The sequence below is a fragment of the Cebidichthys violaceus genome, unplaced genomic scaffold (assembly GCF_023349555.1).
Source record: "Cebidichthys violaceus isolate CVI_PGR_0920_01 unplaced genomic scaffold, fCebVio1.0.p SCAF_8, whole genome shotgun sequence".
Taxonomy (NCBI): Eukaryota; Metazoa; Chordata; class Actinopteri; order Perciformes; family Stichaeidae; genus Cebidichthys; species Cebidichthys violaceus.
Genome location: NW_027176964.1, coordinates 842,429 through 866,449, shown reverse-complemented (window position 1 = coordinate 866,449; position 24,021 = coordinate 842,429). Strand labels below are relative to the sequence as shown.

Here is a 24,021-nt window from a genome sequence, read left to right as displayed (position 1 = left end):
TACAAATTGTGTATTGACCCTAACGGCCACTTCCATGTGTTTCTTACCTGGGGTTCCAGCCATAAATGCAGGAGGCTGTCTATCTTGTGTGGGGGTCTGTGTGCCATCTTGTGTGTAGCCCATCTTTCTAATTCGCAGCTCCACTTTGAGAGGCCCTGCCTCCAGGATGGTGGTCTCCACAGGAACCCCGTGGATTGTAAACATCTCCTGGAACCTCTTTGAGGCAACATCAGCCTCTGACCGTGAGTCAAAGCGAATGTAGATGTAACTGTCATCCTCCCTGTAAGAGTGGGGGTCTGGAGGACACATTTCTCCTTCATCTGCACTGAGAAACGGTTCTTCCTCAACATCTGGTGGGAGACGTGTGCGCAACAGGCGCCGGAGACGTCTGCTTGCCTGCCTCAGTGACTCATCCATCTCACTTCCTGAGGAGCTCTCAGGCTCACTGTCAGCACTGTAGCCCACGGTCAGTGGCCGTCGCCCAGATGATTCTCTCACCGTTCCTACTGTGACCTTACCACTGTGAGAAGTGACTCCAAACTTGTTGGTGACCTCACAAGTGTAAACCCCAGTATCCTTTGTGGTGATGGCAGTGATGACCAGTGAGCAAGTACCATCATTGTAGATATCAATATGGTTGTGCTTGCCATCCTGCAGTGGTTCTCCATCCTTCAGCCACCGCATCTTATCAGGTTTACCTTCAGCCACACATTCTAGATGAATGGTGCCATTAGGTTCTTTAGTCTGGTCTTTGAAGGCCTCTTTAAAGACAGGTCGCATGTCCTTGCGGGCTTTGTAGCCCTTGAAGGCAGCTTGAATCTTAATGGCAGCATCTCTGAGCTCAGGCTCATCCTCTTTACTGATCTCCACAGTCTCTTCTGCAGGAGCCTGTTTTGCATCTGTCTGCTGAATTGTAGTTGCTTCAACTTTAGTATGCCACACTGTTCTCTGCTCTGCCATCTTGAAATTTTCAAAGAACCTCTCAGTGGTCATAGCCTTTGCCTCATTGTTTGCTGTGACAGTAGACATGCTGCTCTTCTTGAGGTAGGAGGTAAGCGTTGAACCCCCAGGAACAGACTCATCCTCAGAGCTGGTGTACAATTTGGACTCTGTCTGCTTCTTAGACACAGTGGTCTGCCCTTGCTCTCCTGATTTTATTTCCACTTTCTCAGCGGACTTCAAATCTTTCTGCACCGATTTATTTTGACCACCAACAACCTCCTCCGGTTGTTCAGTGATGGAGTCCAGAGTTGGCTCTCGACTCATGCGCCGTTTCTTGGCCGATTCCTCCCATAGCTCATGGACATCACCTTCTTCAGCAGCTTCTGGAGGCAGACTGGGTTGCCCCATCATCTCAGTCTCTTCCTGTTTTGCCTCTATACCTATAACCACAATGAATGAAGTTACTGTCAGTACCCACACAGCATAAAACCTACTAAACTCTGTTGATTAAAACTGTGGAGCTGTCTAAATATGACAAAATAAATGTCATCATTTTAGATAAATAAAAGCATAAAAGGGTTTTGATCGCATATCTCCATCTTGTGTAAAACACTGAAGTTAACGGAGCAATGATAAGTAAAGTACCCTGGCAAACAAACAAACTCAAGTACACTATTTCATAAACTAAACCACACATCCACTCACCAAGCTGCACAGTCTGAGGCAACTCAACGGGCTCTCCAGTCCCAGCTCTGTTGTTGGCTGCCACTCTAAACCTGTAGCTGCTCCCCGGGATAAGATTTTCAACCACAAACTCTGTGTTGCACACAGGTTCAGAATGACATGGAAGCCATAGGGCACTGTCTACCAGCCGCATCTCCACCCTGTAGCCCAGAAGGGGACTCCCTCCATCATGTAAAGGAGTGAACCAAGAGAGGGTGACCGACGTTTCAGCCTTACTGAGGACCTCTGGGTCCTCTGGAGGATCAGGTACAGCTGTTAAGAGGGAAAAAAGCAGGCATTAGATGCTTCTATGAACAATTAAGAACTAAACAGATTGCAATGGTTATCATTCATTCTCCGTTTTCTACAGTATCAAGACTATCTCTCTATCATGTTACATGTGGAGTTGCCACGCAGAGCACATAAGTGGAATACATTAGTAGGTGGAATAATTAACTTAGAGACGCATGGTTACGTGTATAGCCTTGTGATTTTCTTCAAACACTTACTGATAATGGTGAGCTTGGCCAAAGAAAGAGCATCTCTTGCAGCAAATGTAATTTCCTGCCTTGGCAAAAGAGGTGCCCGTCTCAGGACGAGGCGATAGGAACATCCATCAGCCCTCGTAGACCAGAGGTCACTGGACTTGATCTCAACACCATTAGCATACCAGGCTACTTCTGCCACAGGGACAGGCTCGGTGAGCTCAACACAAAACTCAACCTTCTCTCCCACTGCAGCCACCTTGTCCTCCAGAGCCTTCACAACATCCAGCTGCCAGCCTTATAGGAAAAAATAGGCCGAATGAAATGTAGGTTTATTATATTGGAATGCATAATTCGGGAGAAATAACGCCACGAATGCAACTTCAAAGTCTTGAAGCGATCCTTTGGATGACTCACCTTTGACAGAGAGTTGGGCAGATGTGGATGCTGTGCCAGCTTTGAACGTCACTGCGCAACTGTCTTTCACTCTCAACTCTTTCAGCAGCAGCAGATGACGACGACCATTTTCAAACGTCACAATTTCTGCATTAGGGGACTCCTTAACTGGTTTCCCATCGAGGAGCCAGCGGCAATCTTTGCTCTCAGGACGAGAGATGGCACACTCAAACAGCGCTTCACCTCCATCAAAGGTTTCTACATTCTCCAGGCCCTGGACAATGTCAATGGGTTTGCCTGTAAAGAAAACAAAGAAGCACAATAAAAAGAACAAGATTTTAAGAAGACTGCAATATTTCAGAAGTTAAATAATTTGGGATTTGTCAACAAAGGGCACATCATTTATGATGGTCAGCAACAGATCAGTTTATGTGGCCACATACAGTAAGTGTGGGACTTAAGGGAGCAGAGGAGACTCCCTAGAGGTTGGTGCTTTTTCCATGTGGAGGGAAGCTCACCTTCCACGTAAAGTGAAGCGACCGTGCAGGTCCCCTCTGCCTCACAGGAGTATGTGCCCCTGTCCTCAGCGGACACATGGCTAATGTACAAGCGTGCCACATTCCAGTCCTGCTCCACTAACACCCTTCGGCCATCAGGCTGCAATGGCTGCCCGTCTTTTTTCCACTGAGCCTTGACCGGCCTTGAGTACTGGCAGATGAACTCAGCCGGTTGGTTCTCAAGCACCCGAAGGTCCTCCATCTCGCTCACCACTTCAACTGTGGGATCTGAGGTTGGGGGCAGGGGTCATAGGGTGAGGGCTTGGCCATTAGATATAAAAATAAGTGAAGGATATGCCGAGTGACATATGGGCTTTATAACCCCCAAAAGAATGTTGAAGTGATATTCATATGTGAGTGATTATTATTGTGTTTTTATGGATTGTACAGGACAAATTGTATATGCCATGGTACAGTATCTTATAAATTAAGATATAAATAGGGGGTCAAAAAGCCAAACCATCAAGATTCAGATTAATGGTCACAATCAAGGCAGCTGATGAAAAGGGGGGGGGGGGGATAAAAATACTAAACTCATAAGTTAGGTTTCGGGAGGTTAGCGGTTTTAGTGCTTAAAGGTTAAAGACAGGGCTTGGTGGGATGGGGTGGTGGAGGTAAATAGAACATGAGTATTCAACAGCAGCCGGCCGTCATGGATGGGTGGAGCAGCACTTTCCTAACACATCATTTCTGTGCACACTTTTCAGTGTTTTATTAACTCTGTACAATAAAACTCAGATCAAATCTTAGCATCACCAAATTCAAGCCAACTGTATGTAATTCACTGAATCACCACATTAGTATGATTCATCCTTTACATTAGTAAGGGATAAATACATTCAGGGCTGCCCATTAAACCACATAATAATCACGATCATGCTTTTGACTCCAACCAATAAACTTGAACAATTGCCAACTGACAATTTAAGAGAGCGTGGTCTTAAACAATGACTCGAGGGATCCCAATCACTGACAGATGTTTCCAGCATTCAGTGAATAACAAATCTTTTCTTCTCAAACACGATGGGCTAAAGCGTCCCTAGTGATCATAACACTTGGCAGTATTCAGTGCATCTCTGAAATGCAGCTGACAACGTACAAATGCTGCCGATCTGCCAGTGAGGTAACTGGCACAGTCATTCACCATCCACGAGTGTGCCTCCAATAGGAACCGTTCCTTTGTTCTTGAATACTATACCTTGATTTGGTGACACTATAAAGAAAAGACTTGGCCAAATGGAGCCAATGCTAGCGGATTGTGTTTCCCCATTTATTTTTGGTGGGTTGCGACTGGGTCTGAAATGTAAGAGGCCATTCATGTGAACCAAAGGACAATGGTTCAGACACATTGAACAAGAAACTGCGAAACAGCTGGAAGACATCAGAGACGTCAGTCAACAAGCAGCAGCTCCCAATTAGCCACCAGGACTGCTAACCTTAACAACAGAGATTGACCTCGCTGTCAGGAAAACCTCTGGTGGGGATGATGAAGATTTAACCAAGTAACAAGTAATCAGCACAGCACAAGGGTGTTTTATTGCAAAGTTTGAATGCAGACCGATTATAGTTGTCGGATGGCTGTACAATAACTATCTTCTGTTGACAACAGTTGACGACTGAGTGAGTGTTTACGTATCCAAAAGTTGTTTACGGTCTGGGTGTTCAATTGTATTTATGTTTTCAAGAAGACATCCTGATTATGTGTCATACCTTATTTTGATGAAAAGATTTGAACAATTAGAAAGAACAACAGTTAAAGAGATATTAAACTGCTTTGTTCCCCAAAATGGATGAACAGTTGTGAGTAACAATTGTGATCTCAAAAGTGAGAAACATTAATCGTGATTATCATTGATTTCTGCAGCCCGACATACAGCACATAGGAAGGATTCACAAAGAATCCAAATATTGTCTCAATATTTCTTTGTTAAAATGAATTGCTGATCATTTCTTTTCACCAGCATATCGGACTCTAGGTTTTTAGATGTTTAGGTTTGTTGAGTCCTTTGAGTAGTACTCAAATAAAACTTTGCTGTGGTGCTGCACCCAGTGGTATGTTTTGGTTGTATCAAAGCATACCGCATGGAATTATCTACTGCATTATTATTATTAATGGAATGAGGAACAATGCTGCTCATGCATGATGAAGCACTGAAATGCACTGAAACAATGCACTGAAACAATGAATCTATTCATGAACTTCAAACTTTTAAAGGAACCCTACAGAAAACATAATTCATGGTATATTTACTTGTTCTTAAAGAAGATTTCTACACATATAATTTAGTTAATGCCAATCATTCAGTAGCAAACAGAGGTAATTTGGTAGTTTCCTGAGCATAATATTTAAGTCAAAATTATAATAAATATTTCCATTAGTCAAATTGCACATTGTAGTGCCAACAAAACAACCTTGGATTGAAATGAAGCTCCAAATACTATGTTTATAAGATTTGAAATGTAGAATCAAAACTCTGCAGGGTCTGCTGCTAAGAAGGAGTATCTTTATAATGTGATACCTTTGACTAAGAGCTTGGCTGTTGCTGTTAAACTGCCAGCTTTGAACGTGACAGTGCCAGAGTCATCTGTGGCCAGGTTCTTTAAGGTGAGCGTGTGGATGTGGCCTTCGCTCAGCTCTATCTCACTAAAGGGGCTGTTCTCCAGCAAGGTGCCATCCAGCCACCACTGCACCTGGCCAGGTGCCCTACCAGACAGCTGGCAGGAGAAGGTTGCCCATTCCCCAACAAAGACGTCGATGGTCTTAAGACCACACACTATGAAGACTTCTTTCACTGTTGAGTGGAAAAATACACATATGCACACACTGAGCCTCTAACTTACTCTTTGTCAGCAATATATCAACTTTACAGAAAAACATATCATAGAAGATTGACCAAATATGACACCATGCAACATCCACAGTTTACAAAGACGTAGGCCAGTCCTAAAAACAGACCTACTATTCTACTTAAACTTATCAGCCTTAAGAAAACTCTAGGATAGAGGAAACAGTATAAATAGGCTACCTTGCACTGCCAAAGAAGCTGTGGTGAGCTGGTCTCCTGCATCACAGGTGTAGTAGCCACTGTCCTCAGGCTCCAGGTTCCGTAAAAAGAGCTCTTGAATGCACCCTTCCTTCCTCATCTCACACTTCTTACCGGGCTGGAGGACTATGCCTCCTTTCCTCCACTCAACACGAACACCTGGCTTAGACAGCTCGCAGCGCAGGGTAACATCATCACCCTCCATGGCGTCCAGGTTCTTGAGCTCTTTGCGGAAGGACACTGGGGAACCTGGTCAGAATTTAAAATGGGGAAGTTTGGCATCAGATGTTGAGATGACAAGACAACCATCTCTTTAGACAAAAGTTTATCTGATGCACAGTGATGCCAGACTGGGTCTGTGGTTGAGGGAAGCGGAAGTTCAAGAATGGTTCCGCTGATCATTTCAACCCTATCTCGGTCCACATTCTCGAATCTGATCAACAGGAAAAATATTTATTTTATAGGTGGCATCGTTCTTTACCTTCCACAGTCAAGGTGACGTCACACTGTGCATCTCCAGTGTCACAAGTGTACGTTCCTGAGTCCTCAGGCACCAGGTTGTGGATACAAAGCTGATGGAATGCTCCGTTGTTCCTTAAGTCATACTTGAGACCTGCTCGGATGGCCACTTTGTTTCTGATCCAGGTGACAGTGGCCTTGGCTTCAGACACGGTGCAGGCCAGAGTGACAGTTTCACCCTCTACTGACACGGTGTTGTGTGGCTTCTCTAGTATTAGCACTGTAAATATGGGAAACCCAAAACTAGATTTAATAATGGTAGCATTTACATGCAGTTTTTCCTTTTTCCTTCCTTTACAGCCCTGGCATTAATAATTACAAAGCTGTACTGTAATCATAAATGCATGGATGCATGCAGTGACTATTAAATGCTGTCACACATTTTCCAGCATAGTGAATACACGACTGAAAGTTTCTTTTTTTTCAGTGTTAGTAGTTAAAATATTCGTGTTAACATTCCATTCCATTCTCCAAACCGCTTATCCTATTCAGGGTCGCGTGGCGCTGTAGCCGATCCCAGCTGACATTGGGCGACGGCAGGGTACACCCTGGACAAGTCGCCAGTTTATCGCAGGGCACATATAGAGACAGACAAGCATTCACGCTCACATTCACATTCACATTCACACCTACGGGCAATTTCGAGTCTCCAAATAACCTAAGCTGCATGTCTTTGGACAGTGGGAGGAAGCCGGAGAACCTGGAGGGAACCCACGCTGCCACGGGGGGGAGAACGTGCAAACTCCACACAGAAGGACCGGATCGAACCCCTCTTCGCCCTCTTGCTGTTAGGTGACAGTGCTAGCCACTACACCACCGTGCAGCCCTCATGTTAACATTCATAGCAAAAACTAAAGCCAAAGAATGGAAAACCAGTCTAGAGGGAGAGGATGTTGATGATGGTGCCAGCATATTTCCATTTGCCAAGACAAAGCGGTTTGGTGGTTGATGGAGATGGATGTGAGGAGTAAAAATCTCTAGTGACCATGTCATCTCCTTTACCTTTGGGTTTCTCCTCCACTAGAAGACAGGCCACACTCTTCTCTTCTCCCACCACGAAGGCAACATCCCCTGATTCATCTGTGGTCACCATCTTCAGGACCAAACGGTGCACTTTGCCCTGGCTGCTCATTTGATTCAGATCATTATTTTGGAGGAGGTTGTCCGCAAGCCACCATTCCCCGTTTGTTACATCTGAGTGTGACAACTCCACCTCAAAGACAGCATCCTGCCCAGTGGTCACGGTGATATCGCAGAGTTCTCTGGTGAGGCGCACATGCTCTGAGGGTGAATGGGATGATGGGAGGTCAGTGACCAGATCTCTCGGCTTCTCAGAAGTCCTCGGTCACATTTTGTATCCATAACCAATAATCTCATTTTGATACGGACTTACTACCTCATGCCACATGTTTGATCTCAGGAGAATGGATGTAGTTCTCTGACATTAACTATTATAATAACATGTAATAATCAAACAAACCTGAATCTCAAGAAACCTTCACTTAAATCCATTCACTGTAACTTTACTTTGATGATTGACAAATAGTACTAATAAATTAATAAGAAATAAGAAAAATACAATAAAAAAAACAACATAGTATAATTAAGTAAAACTCAAACTACATGCCAACTAAGAAATCACACTTCAAAATCAATGAGAAATAGATGCTAAGTAGAAGATCTATCCCACTTATTAATTGGGATAGATGGATGTAAAATGAACAGCAGGGAGGATGAAGACAAACGGAGACAAGAAACATAGACGAGAAGAAGCTGTGCTCTGTTACCTTTCACTGTCAGGGTAGCTGTACTTTTCCTTTCCCCTGCATCACAGGTATATTCTCCACTATCCTTGACGTTCAGCTTGTGTATGACCAGGATGTGAGTGGTAGCTCTCTGCTCCACACTGTACTTCTCTCCATGGCTGATCACAGTGGAGTCCTTCAGCCAGTTCACCTTGCAGTCAGGGCTGGATGTCTCACAGGACAGGGTGGCCTTGTCTCCTTCAGTGGCCTCTTGACTTTCCAGCTCCTTCTTGAATAGCACAGGTGCAGCTGCTAGAAAGACCATTATTAATTAGGATGAATAATTTGAAATAGTTTCTTGGGTAAACCACCGTTCTACCAATTCCATACCAACAAGAAGCTTAAAACAGAGCATGACAAGAACAGTGAGGTCACTGGTTTATCTACATTTAAGCCAGTGTAGATAATCAGCAATCACTTCATCAAGTCATATGTTCGCTGACAAATAGTTTGGCTGTTTAGAAACACAATGGAACATGGTGAATCATTAAACGGCCTCACGGTACATAATGTTTAGTGTCTGTGAGCAGCATACTGTACAACAACACAGAGGAAGAGTGCCAATATAAAATACAAGTACACTATTGACAATCTGAACAATAACAATACTTTTGCACATTTATTTGTGAGGTTTTTTTTCTTTATTGTAGGGAGGACGATATAGAGGTGAAAGGAGCTGAGGGGACATAGATGGGGGATGTCTTGTATCTCAACAGGACTCAAATATGGAGACAGACTACATCTGTCAGTGTCTTAGACCCCAACGCCACCAGGACACCACAAAAATACAGAATTTCAATGATTGAATTATATTCCATGGTCAATCATTCAGTGCAATTGTATGTTGCGCGTCAAATTATTTGAACAAAGTAAACATTTTTAAAAAGTGATGAAAACTTGCTGTGCACAAGAATTACAAGGACAGATTTTAATCAACCATTATGGAATTTAAATACTACATTGAAAGGTAATTGGAAAATGGTATTTCAATGGAAAGAGGAGTGAACATGCATATTCTGTAGATATATGGTGGAATATGTTGTAAAGGGCAGATTTAATACAAATGCAAAATTGGGATAGATGAATGGATACCAAGTCAGGAGGAAGTGAAAAGAAAGAGCTTAAGGAAATCACAAGCATCCATGTTTGGGCATGCTTTTTGAAAAGACAGAGGGAAGGTGTCCCACAAGACAAATGAGCAAAAGGACCAGTATTCATTCTCGTCCAGAGAAATAGAATGCATTATATTTCGCTTACCTCTGACTGTCAGAGAAGCAGTGGAAGTGTGGTTACCCACTGAGAAAGTGACTGTTCCTGAGTCAACTGTGGTGACCCCTCTGAGTGTGAGGCTGTGTACCGGACCTTCGGACATGATCAGGTTCATTTCATTATTCTGTAGCGGGACATCCTGGAGTTTCCACTGAGCCAGAGGCACGTCCTCACGAGAAACCCGACATTCAAAGTGAACATCTTCTCCCTCGTATACAACGCAGCTCTCCAAGAATTTCAGTATGTTAACCTCGACCTCTGTTTGACAAATACATTTCAGAAGAACGGTTACATATTTGTTGCGTGAAGTTCTTGACAAGAGATAAAGTTCAAGTTGAGCAGATTGTGATCAAAGTGTGATTTCTCCTGAGCTGTTAATGTCAGTAGCAAGTGAAGAAAAACACTAAGGGGTGTGTTAATGTTTGTGAAAGGAGACCACAGACAGGCAGGAATGATGAGAAGAGATAAGTGATCAAGCTCAACGAAGAAGTTTTGAAATGGTGAGGGGCAAGAACACACGTGGGGTGAGAAGTAATAGCAGTCAGGAAGACAGCAAACGGGATCTCAAGATGGAAGGTTGATGCACATCATGCTCAAGTGATGTAGAAAGTGTGGAAAGACGTGACTCCAGAGGAAAGGGAAAAGGACAGACTCAAATAGACAGCTCCTACCCTGCACAGTGAGGACAGCTGAAGTCCTCTGGTTGCCTGTATCGCAGGAGTATTCTCCCGAGTCAGCTCCCTGCAGTTTATAGATGACAAGTTCGACTATGGTTCCTTCCTGTTTCAGGTGGTACTTGCTGCTGGATGCCAGCACCCTGTCGCCACACCTCCAGACAACAGTGGCTCCCGGCATTGTGGTTTCACAGCGAAGACTAGCGCTCTGCCCTTCCTGTCTTTCAAGGTTTTGCAGCTGGGTTTTGAAAAGCACAGGCTGGGCTGCAGGGGAGGAGGTGGAGGAAAGATATTTAGGACAACCGAGAGAAAGCTGGCACAATGCATAACTGGCCACACACAAACTAAAACTACTCTAACTAAAGCTAATTAAATCAAAATCATTGTAACAGAGGTGAAAGTCAGTCTTGCGTCTTTATCCTTAAATCATGTAAAATCTCAAATTTGTTCAACATTGATTACAGTCAATGAAGAATGAACGAAATGCCACAAAAAAGACACCTCTGTATTTATCTTTTTAAAAAACATGTGTGTAATGTTCAATATTTATTACAGTAGCAAGTCTTTAAGACGAGCAACAACAGCAAGTTTTAGCAAGCATACCCTTCACGTCTAGTTGTGCAGTGCTTTGATGGACACCAGCGTCACATGTATAACTCCCAGCATCCTCTGGGTCTACATCATGGATTACCAGTGAAGCCAGGTGTCCCGTTTGTCTAATTTCATACTTGGCACAAGGACAAAGCCCAAGTTCTCCTTTCCTCCACTCCAAAGGAACACCAGGTTTAGAAAGCTCACAGTGCAGAGTCACACTGTCCCCCTCAGCAGCCATTTGGCCTTCAAGCTCTTTTGTGAAAATAACTGGGGCAGCTGATGAATGAAGGAAATAAAAAAGGATTTTCAAGAATGAGTGAAATGAAGAAGAATGGATTGAAAAAGTAAATGAAAGACTCCTTGAAAGAAGAAGCATGAGACAATGACATGGTCTCCATCCTACCATTTACTACAAGAGAGGCTGAGCATGTTGTGTCTTCTGAACAGCATGTGTAGCTTCCCGTGTCTCCAGGTCTCAAATCGAAGATCTGTAGCTCATAACTCAATCCTATTTGTTTCATTTGGTACTTTTCTCCACAACTCAGTACTTGAGTTCCCCTCTTCCACTCGACGGGGAGTCCAGGTTTAGAAAGCTCACAGCGCAGAGTGACAACATGTCCTTCCTCGGCCACTTGGCTCTCCAGGTCTCGAATGACTACGACTGGAAGAACTGTGGATTGAATCGATCAGATAAGACGTTGATGTGTGTTGTTGTAACTCAGGCTTACGGATTCCCAGAGGAGGATTACAGAATGCTGTGTAAAAAAAAAATGTAATTTTCAACTTACCTTTTTTTTACAGAAGTAAAAACAAAAACAAAACAAACAAAATGTACACAAATGGCTGCTTTAATATATACACACACACACACACATAAAACTGGTGCACAGCCAATGATACCTTCTCCCATTCAAAACAGAAGGCCACCTAAGGTTTGATGAAGCCCTGTCAATCGTAGGTCATAATTATTCCTGTCTGGAGACAACAACAATCCAGAAGACCCCAAATCTGGCATTCACAAGTGACAACGAAGTGAGCAACAACAAACAGGACTGATCTCACGGGATACACAATTCTACATAGAAAACAGAGCAAAACTGAGGGGAAGAAACAATGTGCGGCCGGGTGCTACAAAACTTCTACCTTGTCTTTTCGCTTCGGTACCCAGCTTTGTAGGTTCTGGCTTTGGGATGACTTCAGAAACAGCCGGCTTTGTAATCTCTGCAGGTGTAATTAATTAAATTAGACCAAAAAATATCCACTGTAGAAAACACAGAGCAGCATACATTTAACGATGAGGAATTAAAGCCGAAAAAAAGCATCAAAGAATGTTGCCGAACTGATAAATTACACACAAAATCACCCACCGAAAATAATGCAATCAACCCTGAGGATTGATTGACTATAATGCTAATTACCAATATGCAATTTCCAGCTTATGAGCCAACAACAAATGTGCCAGACTATTTACAAAACCCTCAAGACACAAGGATGTTACGTCACACATCTGTAGCATATGCGATCACAGCATAGAAGAAATCTACTGAATGCAAACAGAATCCCGTTTACACTGTACAAACGGTGTTCTTGTTTCTTTATACCAAACCACATACCTTCAGCTCTCCTTTTGGATTCCTGCTTCTCAGGTTCAACTTTGGAGGTCACTGCTGAAGCCGGTGACTTCTCTGCTGTGGCTGAAGTTATTTGTTGACATATAATGTAGGTTTTAATTTAACTTTCATAACGTGCAAATATTCACCAACAGACTGAGGGAGACGACAACTCAAAAGCAATGTGCCATACACGTTTTAGAGCCACAATGTCCAAGACAACACAAAAACATCTTCACTTGATTTTCATTTGTCTGAACTAACAGTGGGGAAAGGTCTTCACTTCATTTTTCAAATGAAACATATAATCAGGCAATGTCCAACAAGAAAAACTATGTCTTTAAAAATGTACAGACAGAGCCATGACCAAGAGCTTGACCAACAATTACAGTAGTGTTATAAATATATTTAGATAATGTTAGACTATGAGTTCATACCTTCCACCACTTTTATTGAATCTTTAGAGTGTAATGTCCCAGCTGCTGGAGCATCCGGCAGCCTCACTGCTGTGATACAAACATTTAATCCTGATTATACCTGAAACATACCGCCTGCAGAGCCAGCAGCCACACATCTTATTTTTAATCATCTCTATTAATTCATCTTCTTTTAATCCAGTCAGCGTTTGCTGAGTACACGTGCAATATTTCCACAATATCTACATCTACAATTCAGTTTCATCTCTCTCATTGTTTAATTAAGACACATCCCCTCATCAGTTACTCCAATCACTGACCTATAATGGAGCTTTTAAGAGAAGTACACAGCACGGCAATATACACTGAAGCCAAAGCACAGGGTCACACGTCACAACATACAGTACGCCTCACAAACCAACATGTTTTGAGTTACAGGCACAATTATCTACTAAAAGCTGCATACAAATTATCATGTCACTTCCACCAAAAAACCACAAGAAGCACAAACACTTAACAAACTGAATCACAAAGAACTGCTGTTGGAGGAGAGCTGAAAAGCATCACATAGCAGCAATGGCCAGGCATTAATACAACATCTAATATGATTCAATAAAATACCATCTCTCCCTATATTCACATAGCGACACTCTATTAACATAACCATGCCAACTAATTTAACTTTTATATTATGTTTGTCCTTTGTCCACGTCTTACAGCAGCTCAAACAAGCTACAGCCAGACACATAGCATGCTCAATATGCCACAGAAAGTAAAAACAATGCAAAGACTGAGGTGGATGTGGCAGGAGACAATGAAGAAGCACAAGGCTGATAAAGAGCTAAAATCATGTCATACCTGCTATTGGCGCTTTGGTCTCCTGTCTCTGTGTATCTTGTTTTGCAGCTATTCCGGCAGCAGTCTTTTCAACTGGGATGAAACACAACGTTTACCTCACAATCTTACAGTGATGAGTTCCATAACCTGAAGTCAGGTCAACCCAGTAAAGCACATCATTGCCTGTTTACAACGTGGCGCACTGACACATGTCCTTAAACAATTAAAGCCTCTCTCTCTTCTCACAGACCATCATCAATAATCCAACACATGTAGCAGCAATCCAACACAGTACTGCCAACGTGCCATAAACATATAGCATCAAAATGTTCAACATTCAACACAGAACATGTGTAAACAAACAACTGGACAAAATTCTGGATTTGCCACAAAATGGAATTGACAGAGCAGCAACAGGCACGAGGGTTTAAAAAAACAAAAGTCACATTTATACATGTTACACACTCATGCCTTCCGTTTTTGGCCATGTGCACTGAAAACTATCACCTGTTGTAACTGATGATCTATTCTTGTGTGTTATAGCAAGAAAATGGATAACAACATAACCTTAAAGAGTCACTATTAATACTATACAAAAACTGTGATACAAACTAAAAAATATCAGAACTTATGTTGTGTATAATGCCTGTGATTAGCGTGTTTTAGCGTACAGTGATAGTGTGATAACATCTAAAAGTATTTTAAATTGGAACATCAAATCGGTGATGGACCAGGCGAGATGTAACTCAGATTAAAATCACCTTTCTTGATGAAAAAAACGACCACTACACCCTCCATATTATTTTCTTTCTGAAGTGTTTTTTCTTCCTCCTACAAGACTGAAATTATATCTGAAGCAAAACACATAACGTCCATGCTTACAGTACTGACAGATGTCACAGTGTCAGACAAAAGCCATACAAACATGAGTCTCATTACCTTCAACTCCCACTCTGAGCTCTCGTGACTCTCTCTGGATCTCCTGTTTGAGGATCTGCTCTTTAGGAGTCTGTCCAGTAGTGGGCAGTGTAACAGCTAGGAAATCAAACACAACATTGGACCCAGTTTGAAAATCCTCCATGCAACAAAGTATCCCAGAGACCACAGAAATCCACAGACGTTGAGATTGAAAGCATCTATGTTTTTACCACTAATAGTAACACAAGTCCCAAAAATGACGCAGATCATGTAATTTAAAAGGTGAATAAAAAAGGGACATTTACCAGCAGGCAGATGAAATAGTAGAGAATAGCCTTAAAACAATTCCTTGAAGCAACAAGACACAATGTAAGCCAATTCATGACGTCATGATGTCCATAATGTAGGCGTCAAAATGAGGGTAGGCAATATGTGTGAGAACAGAACGCAATCAATATCAATAAAGATATAAGCAAAAACAAAGCCTCTCTCGCCTCTCATTATCAATAATCCATCACACAGCATCAATCCAAACAGTACTGACAACATGCCATAAACATACAGCATGAAAATGTTCCAACATTCAACGAAGAGCGTTTGCAAACAAAGCTTTAAACAGTATTTGGAACCCAATCGAATTGACAGAACACGCATAGACACACACACGAGGCCCAACAAGAAAACAAAAGCCATCTTCTTTATATCTTTTACATATTCATCAGGCAACATAAGCTAACGCACAGATAGCAAATCCAAACTGAGATCCCTCCATTTTTTTCTTCTTTCTTAAGTGTGTTTTTTCTACAAGCCTGAAATTACATCGAAAACAAACAATTGACGTCCATGCTTACAGTACTGACAGATGTCACAGTGTCAGACAAAAGCCATACAAACATGAACTCTCATTACCTTCAACTCCCACTCTGAGCTCTCGTGACTCTCTCTGGATCTCCTGTTTGAGGATCTGCTCTTTAGGAGTCTGTCCAGTAGTGGGCAGTGTAACAGCTAGGAAATCAAACACAACATTGGACCCAGATTGAAAATCCTCCATGCAACAAAGTATCCCAGAGACCACAGAAATCCACAGACGTTGAGATTGAAAGCATCTATGTTTTTACCACTAATAGTAACACAAGTCCCAAAAATGACGCAGATCATGTCATTTAAAAGGTGAATAAAAAAGGGACATTTACCAGCAGGCAGATGAAATAGTAGAGGCTAGAATTAAAACAATTCCTTGAAGCAACAAGACACAATGTAAGCCAATTCATGACGTCATGATGTCCGTACGGTAGGCGTCAAAATGATGGTAAGCAATATGTGTGAGAGCAGAATGCAATCAATATCAAAAAAGGTATAAGCAAAAACAAAGCCTCTCTCACCTCTCACAGACCATTGTAATTTTCTACAAGCCTGATACTACATCTGAAGCAAAACACATGACGACCATGCTTACCGTACTGACAGAAGTCACAGTATCAGACAAAAGCCATACAAACATGAGTCTCATTACCTTCAACTCCCACTTTGAGCTCTCGTGACTCTCTCTGGATCTCATGTTTGAGGATCTGCTCTTTAGGAGTCTGTCCAGTAGTGGGCAGTGTAACAGCTAGGAAATCAAACACAACATTGGACCCAGTTTGAAATTGCCTCAGGCTACCACTAGTTACATGTAATAACAGCTGATGGGAACAAAATGGCTCAATACCAATAGGTCATCCTCCATGCAACAAAGTATCCCAGAGACCACAGAAATCCACAGACGTTGAGATTGAAAGCATCTATTTTTCTGCATCCCAAAAATTACGCAGATCATGTTATTTAAAAGGTGAATAAAAAAGGGACATTTACCAGCAGGCAGATGAAATAGTAGAGAATAGCCTTAAAACAATTCCTTGAAGCAACAAGACACAATGTAAGCCAATTCATGACGTCATGATGTCCATAATGTAGGCGTCAAAATGAGGGTAAGAAATATGTGTGAGAGCGGAACGCAATCAATATCAATAAAGGTATAAGCAAAAACAAAGCCTCTCTCACCTCTCACTGACCATTATCAATAATCCATCACACAGCATCAATCCAAACAGTACTGACAACATGCCATAAACATACAGCATGAAAATGTTCCAACATTCAACGAAGAGCGTGTGCAAACAAAGCTTTAAACAGTATTTGGAACCCAATCGAATTGACAGAACACGCATAGACACACATGAGGCCCAACAAGAAAACAAAAGCCATCTTCTTTATATCTTTTACATATTCATCAGGCAACATAAGCTAACGCACAGATAGCAAATCCAAACTGAGATCCCTCCATTTTTTTCTTCTTTCTTAAGTGTGTTTTTTCTACAAGCCTGAAATTACATCGAAAACAAAACACATGACGTCCATGCTTACAGTACTGACATATGTCACAGTATCAGACAAAAGCCATACAAACATGAGTCTCATTACCTTCAACTCCCACTTTGAGCTCTCGTGACTCTCTCTGGATCTCCTGTTTGAGGATCTGCTCTTTAGGAGTCTGTCCAGTAGTGGGCAGTGTAACAGCTAGGAAATCAAACACAACATTGGACCCAGATTGAAAATCCTCCATGCAACAAAGTATCCCAGAGACCACAGAAATCCACAGACGTTGAGATTGAAAGCATCTATTTTTCTGCATCCCAAAAATGACGCAGATCATGTCATTTAAAAGGTGAATAGAAAAGCACATTTACCAGCAGGCAGATGAAATAGTAGAGCCTAGCTATAAAACAATTCCTTGAAGCAACAAGACACAATGTAAGCCAATTCATGACGTCATGATGTCCATAATGTAGGCGTCAAAATGAGGGTAAGCAATATGTGTGAGAGCAGAACGCAATCAATATCAATAAAGGTATAAGCAAAAACAAAGCCTCTCTCACCTCTCACTTACCATTATCAATAATCCATCACACAGCATCAATCCAAACAGTACTGACAACATGCCATAAACATACAGCATGAAAATGTTCCAACATTCAACGAAGAGCGTTTGCAAACAAAGCTTTAAACAGCATTTGGAACCCAATCGAATTGACAGAACACGCATAGACACACATGAGGCCCAACAAGAAAACAAAAGCCATCTTCTTTATATCTTTTACACATTCATCAGGCAACATAAGCTAACGCACAGATAGCAAATCCAAACTGAGATCCCTCCATATTTTTCAAGCTCTTCTTTCTTAAGTGTGTTTTTTCTACAAGCCTGAAATTACATCAAAAACAAAACAAATGACGACCATGCTTACAGTACTGACATATGTCACAGTATCAGACAAAAGCCATACAAACATGAACTCTCATTACCTTCAACTCCCACTCTGAGCTCTCGTGACTCTCTCTGGATCTCCTGTTTGAGGATCTGCTCTTTAGGAGTCTGTCCAGTAGTGGGCAGTGTAACAGCTAGGAAATCAAACACAACATTGGACCCAGATTGAAAATCCTCCATGCAACAAAGTATCCCAGAGACCACAGAAATCCACAGACGTTGAGATTGAAAGCATCTATGTTTTTCCCACTAATAGTAAGACAAGTCCCAAAAATGACGCAGATCATGTAATTTAAAAGGTGAATAAAAAAGGGACATTTACCAGCAGGCAGATGAAATAGTAGAGAATAGCCTTAAAACAATTCCTTGAAGCAACAAGACACAATGTAAGCCAATTCATGACGTCATGATATCCGTACGGTAGGCGTCAAAATGAGGGTAAGCAATATGTGTGAGAACAGAACGCAATCAATATCAATAAAGATATAAGCAAAAACAAAGCCTCTCTCACCTTTCACAGACCATTATCAATAATCCATCACACAGCATCAATCCAAACAGTACTGACAACATGCCATAAACATACAGCATGAAAATGTTCCAACATTCAACGAAGAGCGTGTGCAAACAAAGCTTTAAACAGTATTTGGAACCCAATCGAATTGACAGAACACGCATAGACACACACATGAGGCCCAACAAGAAAACAAAAGCCATCTTCTTTATATCGTTTACATATTCATCAGGCAACATAAGCTAACGCACAGATAGCAAATCCAAACTGAGATCCCTCCATTTTTTTCTTCTTTCTTAAACGAACCTATTTTTTAGGCCTCTGCTTGAAAATTGCATACTAAAAAGAGTATATCTCTACAACCACAAGGTCTATTTGAATAGTTTTGGTGTTATAATAAAGGGAACACTTGTGAGATTTGTTAAGATGTGTAAATATCAGTATATATGTTACTGGTTAAGAGTAAATGAAGATGGCATACAGCACAAATTAAAAGGTTTCAGGTTTGCCTTGGGAAAAAAAAGCACTTTCAGGATTATTATTTCTTTGTAATGATGCAGCTGCAGGTCTAAACCTCTCCCAAATCATAGCACAATATGTGAACAGTCTCTCTGCAAAGTTTGACTTTGATAAAGTGAAGCAGAACAAAATTAGAGAGGTTTTAGTACAGAAAGTTCAGGCGAGGTCTCCAAAATGGTCATTTTGGCACCATGTGTTCCATTTTAATTTTTTCATGTACCAAACTATATTTCACTTGTATATCACTAACGGTGTTCAATATATCCAAATACAGCAGTTTTTGGTTTATTTTGAAGGCCAGAATCCTCTCTGCACCCTTTCTGTGTCTCTCTGCCTACTGGATTTATTTTCGATTTCAGACCCTCCCCCACTACGCAGGGCTCTATCTCAGCAACCCATTGGTCGATTTCAGTGAATGACCCCTCTTTCGACATGTTAGAGCCAATAGAATTGAGCTATACCCACGAGGAAAAGATTGACAGCACTGTTAGCCAATCAGAATCAACAAGGCAGCCGTCTATCGTGAAGCGTAAAATCCGATACGCTGAAAGTTAAATCGTCAACCCTGGTCTGAACGGCCCCCCTAAAGCCCTGGAATTATTTCAATGTAACACAGGATATACGAGGAACATATATCAGTGTGAAAATGCAGAGAGAAATGTTTTTTTCCCATATAATCTTCAAAGGTAAGAAGAATTTTCTTACCGTAAAGGGATAAAGCGATTTGTGTTGCTGGTGTTCGTTGGCTCATATCTCGGTGATGCTTTGTTGTAGCTGCATTTGATTTATATGTCCAGAATCAATGGATTGTCTGCTTTCTTGTGCGGTGACATCTGTGTGTATTGCATTAAGTACCACAGCGGTGGGGCCAGAAATGTGGCGAGTGGGCTGCATAGGTGGTGCTATATGGATTTTGATATTTGGTAATTCTTTTAGTTGGTTTTTGAGTTGTGTTTGGAGCATGTAAAAACGGATTACATATTCTTGTAGCCCAGGTTCTGCAGTTTAATGATGTGCAACATAATTATATTTGTTTGTGATAAGTGCATTGTTAGACACTCTGTACACTAAACTTTCCCCACAGCCCCCCAATTGGGGGGCTCTCTGGCTCAAGAGGTTTTAAGTGTGTTTTTTCTACAAGCCTGAAATTACATCTGAAACAAAACAAATGACGACCATGCTTACCGTACTGACAGAAGTCACAGTATCAGACAAAAGCCATACAAACATGAGTCTCATTACCTTCAACTCCCATTTTGAGCTCTCGTGACTCTCTCTGGATCTCCTGTTTGAGGATCTGCTCTTTAGGAGTCTGTCCAGTAGTGGGCAGTGTAAGAGCTATGAAATCAAACACAACATTGGACCCAGTTTGAAATTGCCTCAGGCTAGCACATGGTAAAAACAGCGGCGGGAACATGACAAACATGTCTCAATACCAACATGTCAGCCTACATGCAACAAAGTATTCCAGAGATCACAAAAATCCACAGATGCTGAGATTGAAACAACACTTTTTTTTCTAGAATTGTAGCAAAACCCCAAAGAATGAAGCACATCAAGACATTGGACAGGTAAATAAAAAAAGCCGCATTTACCAGCAGGCAGAGGCTAGGTCAGGGATATGAAGGTAGAGTCAAACCATATTTAGCCTTAAAACAATTCCTTGAAGCAACAAGACACAACGTAAGCCAATTCATGACGAAGACTTTCTGTCTGACAACAGCAGACAGTAGCCAAGACATGGTGTGACAGTTTTAAGCACTGAATAGCTTAATGTGTGATTCTCACTTTTGGCTCACAAAGCTCAGTGTTGCACACACTGATTAATTACAACTGCACATGGGCTAAAAAACCCAAGCAGAGCCAAGAATCTTCAGAGAATTACCTTCTACTGCCTCATGTATCTCTTGCCTCTTGTATTTGTCTTTAGCAGCTATGGACACAGCTTCAGGGCCCTTGGCTGAAATACAAACATTGTCATAGAAATGAGCCTGTATAACTGCCACAAATTCAAAGACCTTCATTCTTCCCAAAGCACACAGATATGTCAAAGACAATAAATCATGCCACACACAAGTACATTATGCTCATGTAGACTCCAGCCAACGACAGCTATCGTTCTCCAACCATCAAGGTGCCACCAGAACAACTAACACAAATACAAGGGTTATTACTTCTGCTTTAAATAAGCTGGTTATGCTACATGTACTGCAATACAACACTGAGGAAAAAGACCTACATTAAAATTCCAAAACACAATCCAACTACAGGACAGAAGGAACATTTGACAAAGCATGGGCACACACAACTGCAACCTGACAAATCAGGTAAACCAGTGACAAATAATACACTTATCATAACCTATAAAGGCCAAAAGGTGCAGGACAAATGTAAGGGCAAGCTGCACATGGTAACACAAAGACCATTATCTAGATGGACAGAGCACATACAACTGAAAGTCAAGCCAGCACATTGCCGTCTTCTATCCATACCTTCCGTTGTTTCTTTGGTCTCCTGTCTCTTAGATTCCAGTTTAGCAGATGAAGGAGGAACTGACAGCTTCACAGCTGAGAGGAAACAATTCAGAATGCTGTAACATACTTGATCATCTCCAGTACATCATAACAACGTATTGATGTACTGAACATTATAAGTAAAAACTAAATATCACCAGACGAAGTGGCTAAAAACTTGTAAATCAAAACAATTTCAGAAATCAGCAAGGCCCATAAAACACAGTAACACTAGAATACAACATGAACAAAGATCAGTTGGCTTAAATAGAGACGAACAGTTTGTGGACCAGCATACATACATTATGATTTGTCAACACTACTACCAATACCAACAGACACAAAGGACGCATAAAACAGCAGCAACAAGCACAGACTGCTAAAATGTCAAATGGTGTGACGGGGACTCTGCTTTGGGATTGTAGCCCGTTTTGACCGCATCATTCTGTGGTTTGCATTGTAATCACAAATGCACGGAAAGAAAATGTGAAAGAAACAAACACACAAAGCGATCCGGGCAAAGACACCCAACCTTTTGATCCACTAAGTACAATGTGAAGGAAACATCTGATGAATCTGATATTAGACACCCACAAAGAATGCTGACATTTTGTGAGCAAACAGAAATAAGGCAACAATATAAAAAAGAGAGCGACAGAAATTTCACAGCAAAAGCAAGTGCTTAAATACAAGTGCTTCAGTCAAGACAAAATCAACGTGTAACACATTATTTCTCCGATTAACATCAATGTTAAAAGTAGTCTGATTAAATTTGAACGATGCATCTCTTTCAGTGATGCAGATTGAAAAAATTATGACAAAGACACATTTTTATTAATATATTGTATAGGTTTCAATCATAAATCCTCCTACCCTTGATCTTGATGCTGGCTGAGGTCTTCTGGTCTCCACACACACAGCTGTAGTCTCCACTGTCTTCTGGCACCACCTTGTTGATCAGCAGTTCGTTCACAGAGGCCTTCTGCTTCATCTGGTACTTTTCTCCAGACTTCAGGACCTGCGTTCCCTTCTTCCACTCAACAGGTAGTCCAGGTTTAGAGAGCTCACAACACAGAGTAACACTCGCTCCCTCCTCAGCCTCCTGGTTCTCCAGCTTCTGTTTGTAGGTCACTGGTTGGGCTGAGCATTTATCAGTTGGTTAGGAGTCAGTGGCATGCCATGATGAAAAATATAAACATACAACAATAAAACAAAAAAAACAACGCGGAACAAAAAGAAAAAAAAAACATGACATGTTGCAATTTTACAAGCTGCAGGCTCCAAAGCTAATATGTCTAAATATGAACATACAAGAAGCCGTTCGATACAGTTTAAAAAAAATCAAACAAATACTGAACACAAAAAAGGTAAACACTGACAAGTTCCAATTTCTGACATGCAGACTTAAAACACATATGTCTAAATATGAACATACAACAAGCCATTCAATAAGTTTTTTAAAACATATTCCACTGATTGAATCTTTAGAGATCCTCCTCCTACCCTTGATCTTGATGCTGGCTGAGGTCTTCTGGTCTCCACACACACAGCTGTAGTCTCCACTGTCTTCTGGCACCACCTTGTTGATCAGCAGTTCGTTCACAGAGGCCTTCTGCTTCATCTGGTACTTTTCTCCAGACTTCAGGACCTGCGTTCCCTTCTTCCACTCAACAGGTACTCCAGGTTTAGAGAGCTCACAACTCAGAGTAACACTCGCTCCCTCCTCAGCCTCCTGGTTCTCCAGCTTCTGTTTGTAGGTCACTGGTTGAGCTGCGCATTTATCAGTTGGTTAGGAGTCAGTGGCATGCCATGACATAAAATATTAAAAACAACAACAATACAACAAGAAACAAATACTGAACAAAAAACAAGACAAAGACTGACAAGTTCCAATTTACGACATGCAGATTCAAAACACATATGTCTAAATATGAACATACAACAAGCCATTCAATAAGTTTTTTTTTAAATATTCCACTGATTGAATCTTTAGAGATCCTCCTCCTACCCTTGATCTTGATGCTGGCTGAGGTCTTCTGGTCTCCACACACACAGCTGTAGTCTCCACTGTCTTCTGGCACCACCTTGTTGATCAGCAGTTCGTTCACAGAGGCCTTCTGCTTCATCTGGTACTTTTCTCCAGACTTCAGGACCTGCGTTCCCTTCTTCCACTCAACAGGTACTCCAGGTTTAGAGAGCTCACAACACAGAGTAACACTCGCTCCCTCCTCAGCCTCCTGGTTCTCCAGCTTTTGTTTGTAGGTCACTGGTTGAGCTGCGCATTTATTAGCTGGTTAGCAATCAGTGGCATGCCATGATTAAAAATATAAATAAACAACAATAAAACAAAAAAACAAATGCGGAACGAAAAAAAAAAAACAT

At 41.6% G+C, this 24,021-nt stretch overlaps 1 protein-coding gene across 8 annotated transcripts in view; it reads right to left on the bottom strand.

The window, feature by feature from the left end:
* Nucleotides 1-24,021, bottom strand: part of obscnb (obscurin, cytoskeletal calmodulin and titin-interacting RhoGEF b) — a 59,455-nt gene that overhangs the window by 13,157 nt on the left and 22,277 nt on the right. For 5 of the 8 annotated variants that reach the window (XM_068737590.1, XM_068737588.1, XM_068737591.1 and 2 more), the window contains 15 exons: nt 23,648-23,914; nt 23,143-23,409; nt 22,513-22,779; nt 10,412-10,678; nt 9,729-9,998; nt 8,454-8,723; nt 7,669-7,947; nt 6,629-6,886; nt 6,130-6,396; nt 5,623-5,895; nt 3,065-3,331; nt 2,568-2,843; nt 2,175-2,447; nt 1,648-1,938; nt 48-1,382 (listed from right to left, as the gene is read on the bottom strand). In XM_068737590.1, coding sequence (XP_068593691.1) covers nt 48-1,382; nt 1,648-1,938; nt 2,175-2,447; nt 2,568-2,843; nt 3,065-3,331; nt 5,623-5,895; nt 6,130-6,396; nt 6,629-6,886; nt 7,669-7,947; nt 8,454-8,723; nt 9,729-9,998; nt 10,412-10,678; nt 22,513-22,779; nt 23,143-23,409; nt 23,648-23,914 — 5,127 coding nt within the window. The remainder of the gene's footprint in view (nt 1-47; nt 1,383-1,647; nt 1,939-2,174; nt 2,448-2,567; nt 2,844-3,064; nt 3,332-5,622; nt 5,896-6,129; nt 6,397-6,628; nt 6,887-7,668; nt 7,948-8,453; nt 8,724-9,728; nt 9,999-10,411; nt 10,679-22,512; nt 22,780-23,142; nt 23,410-23,647; nt 23,915-24,021) is intronic. The other 3 variants (XM_068737589.1, XM_068737595.1, XM_068737594.1) reach the window with 3 other exon arrangements.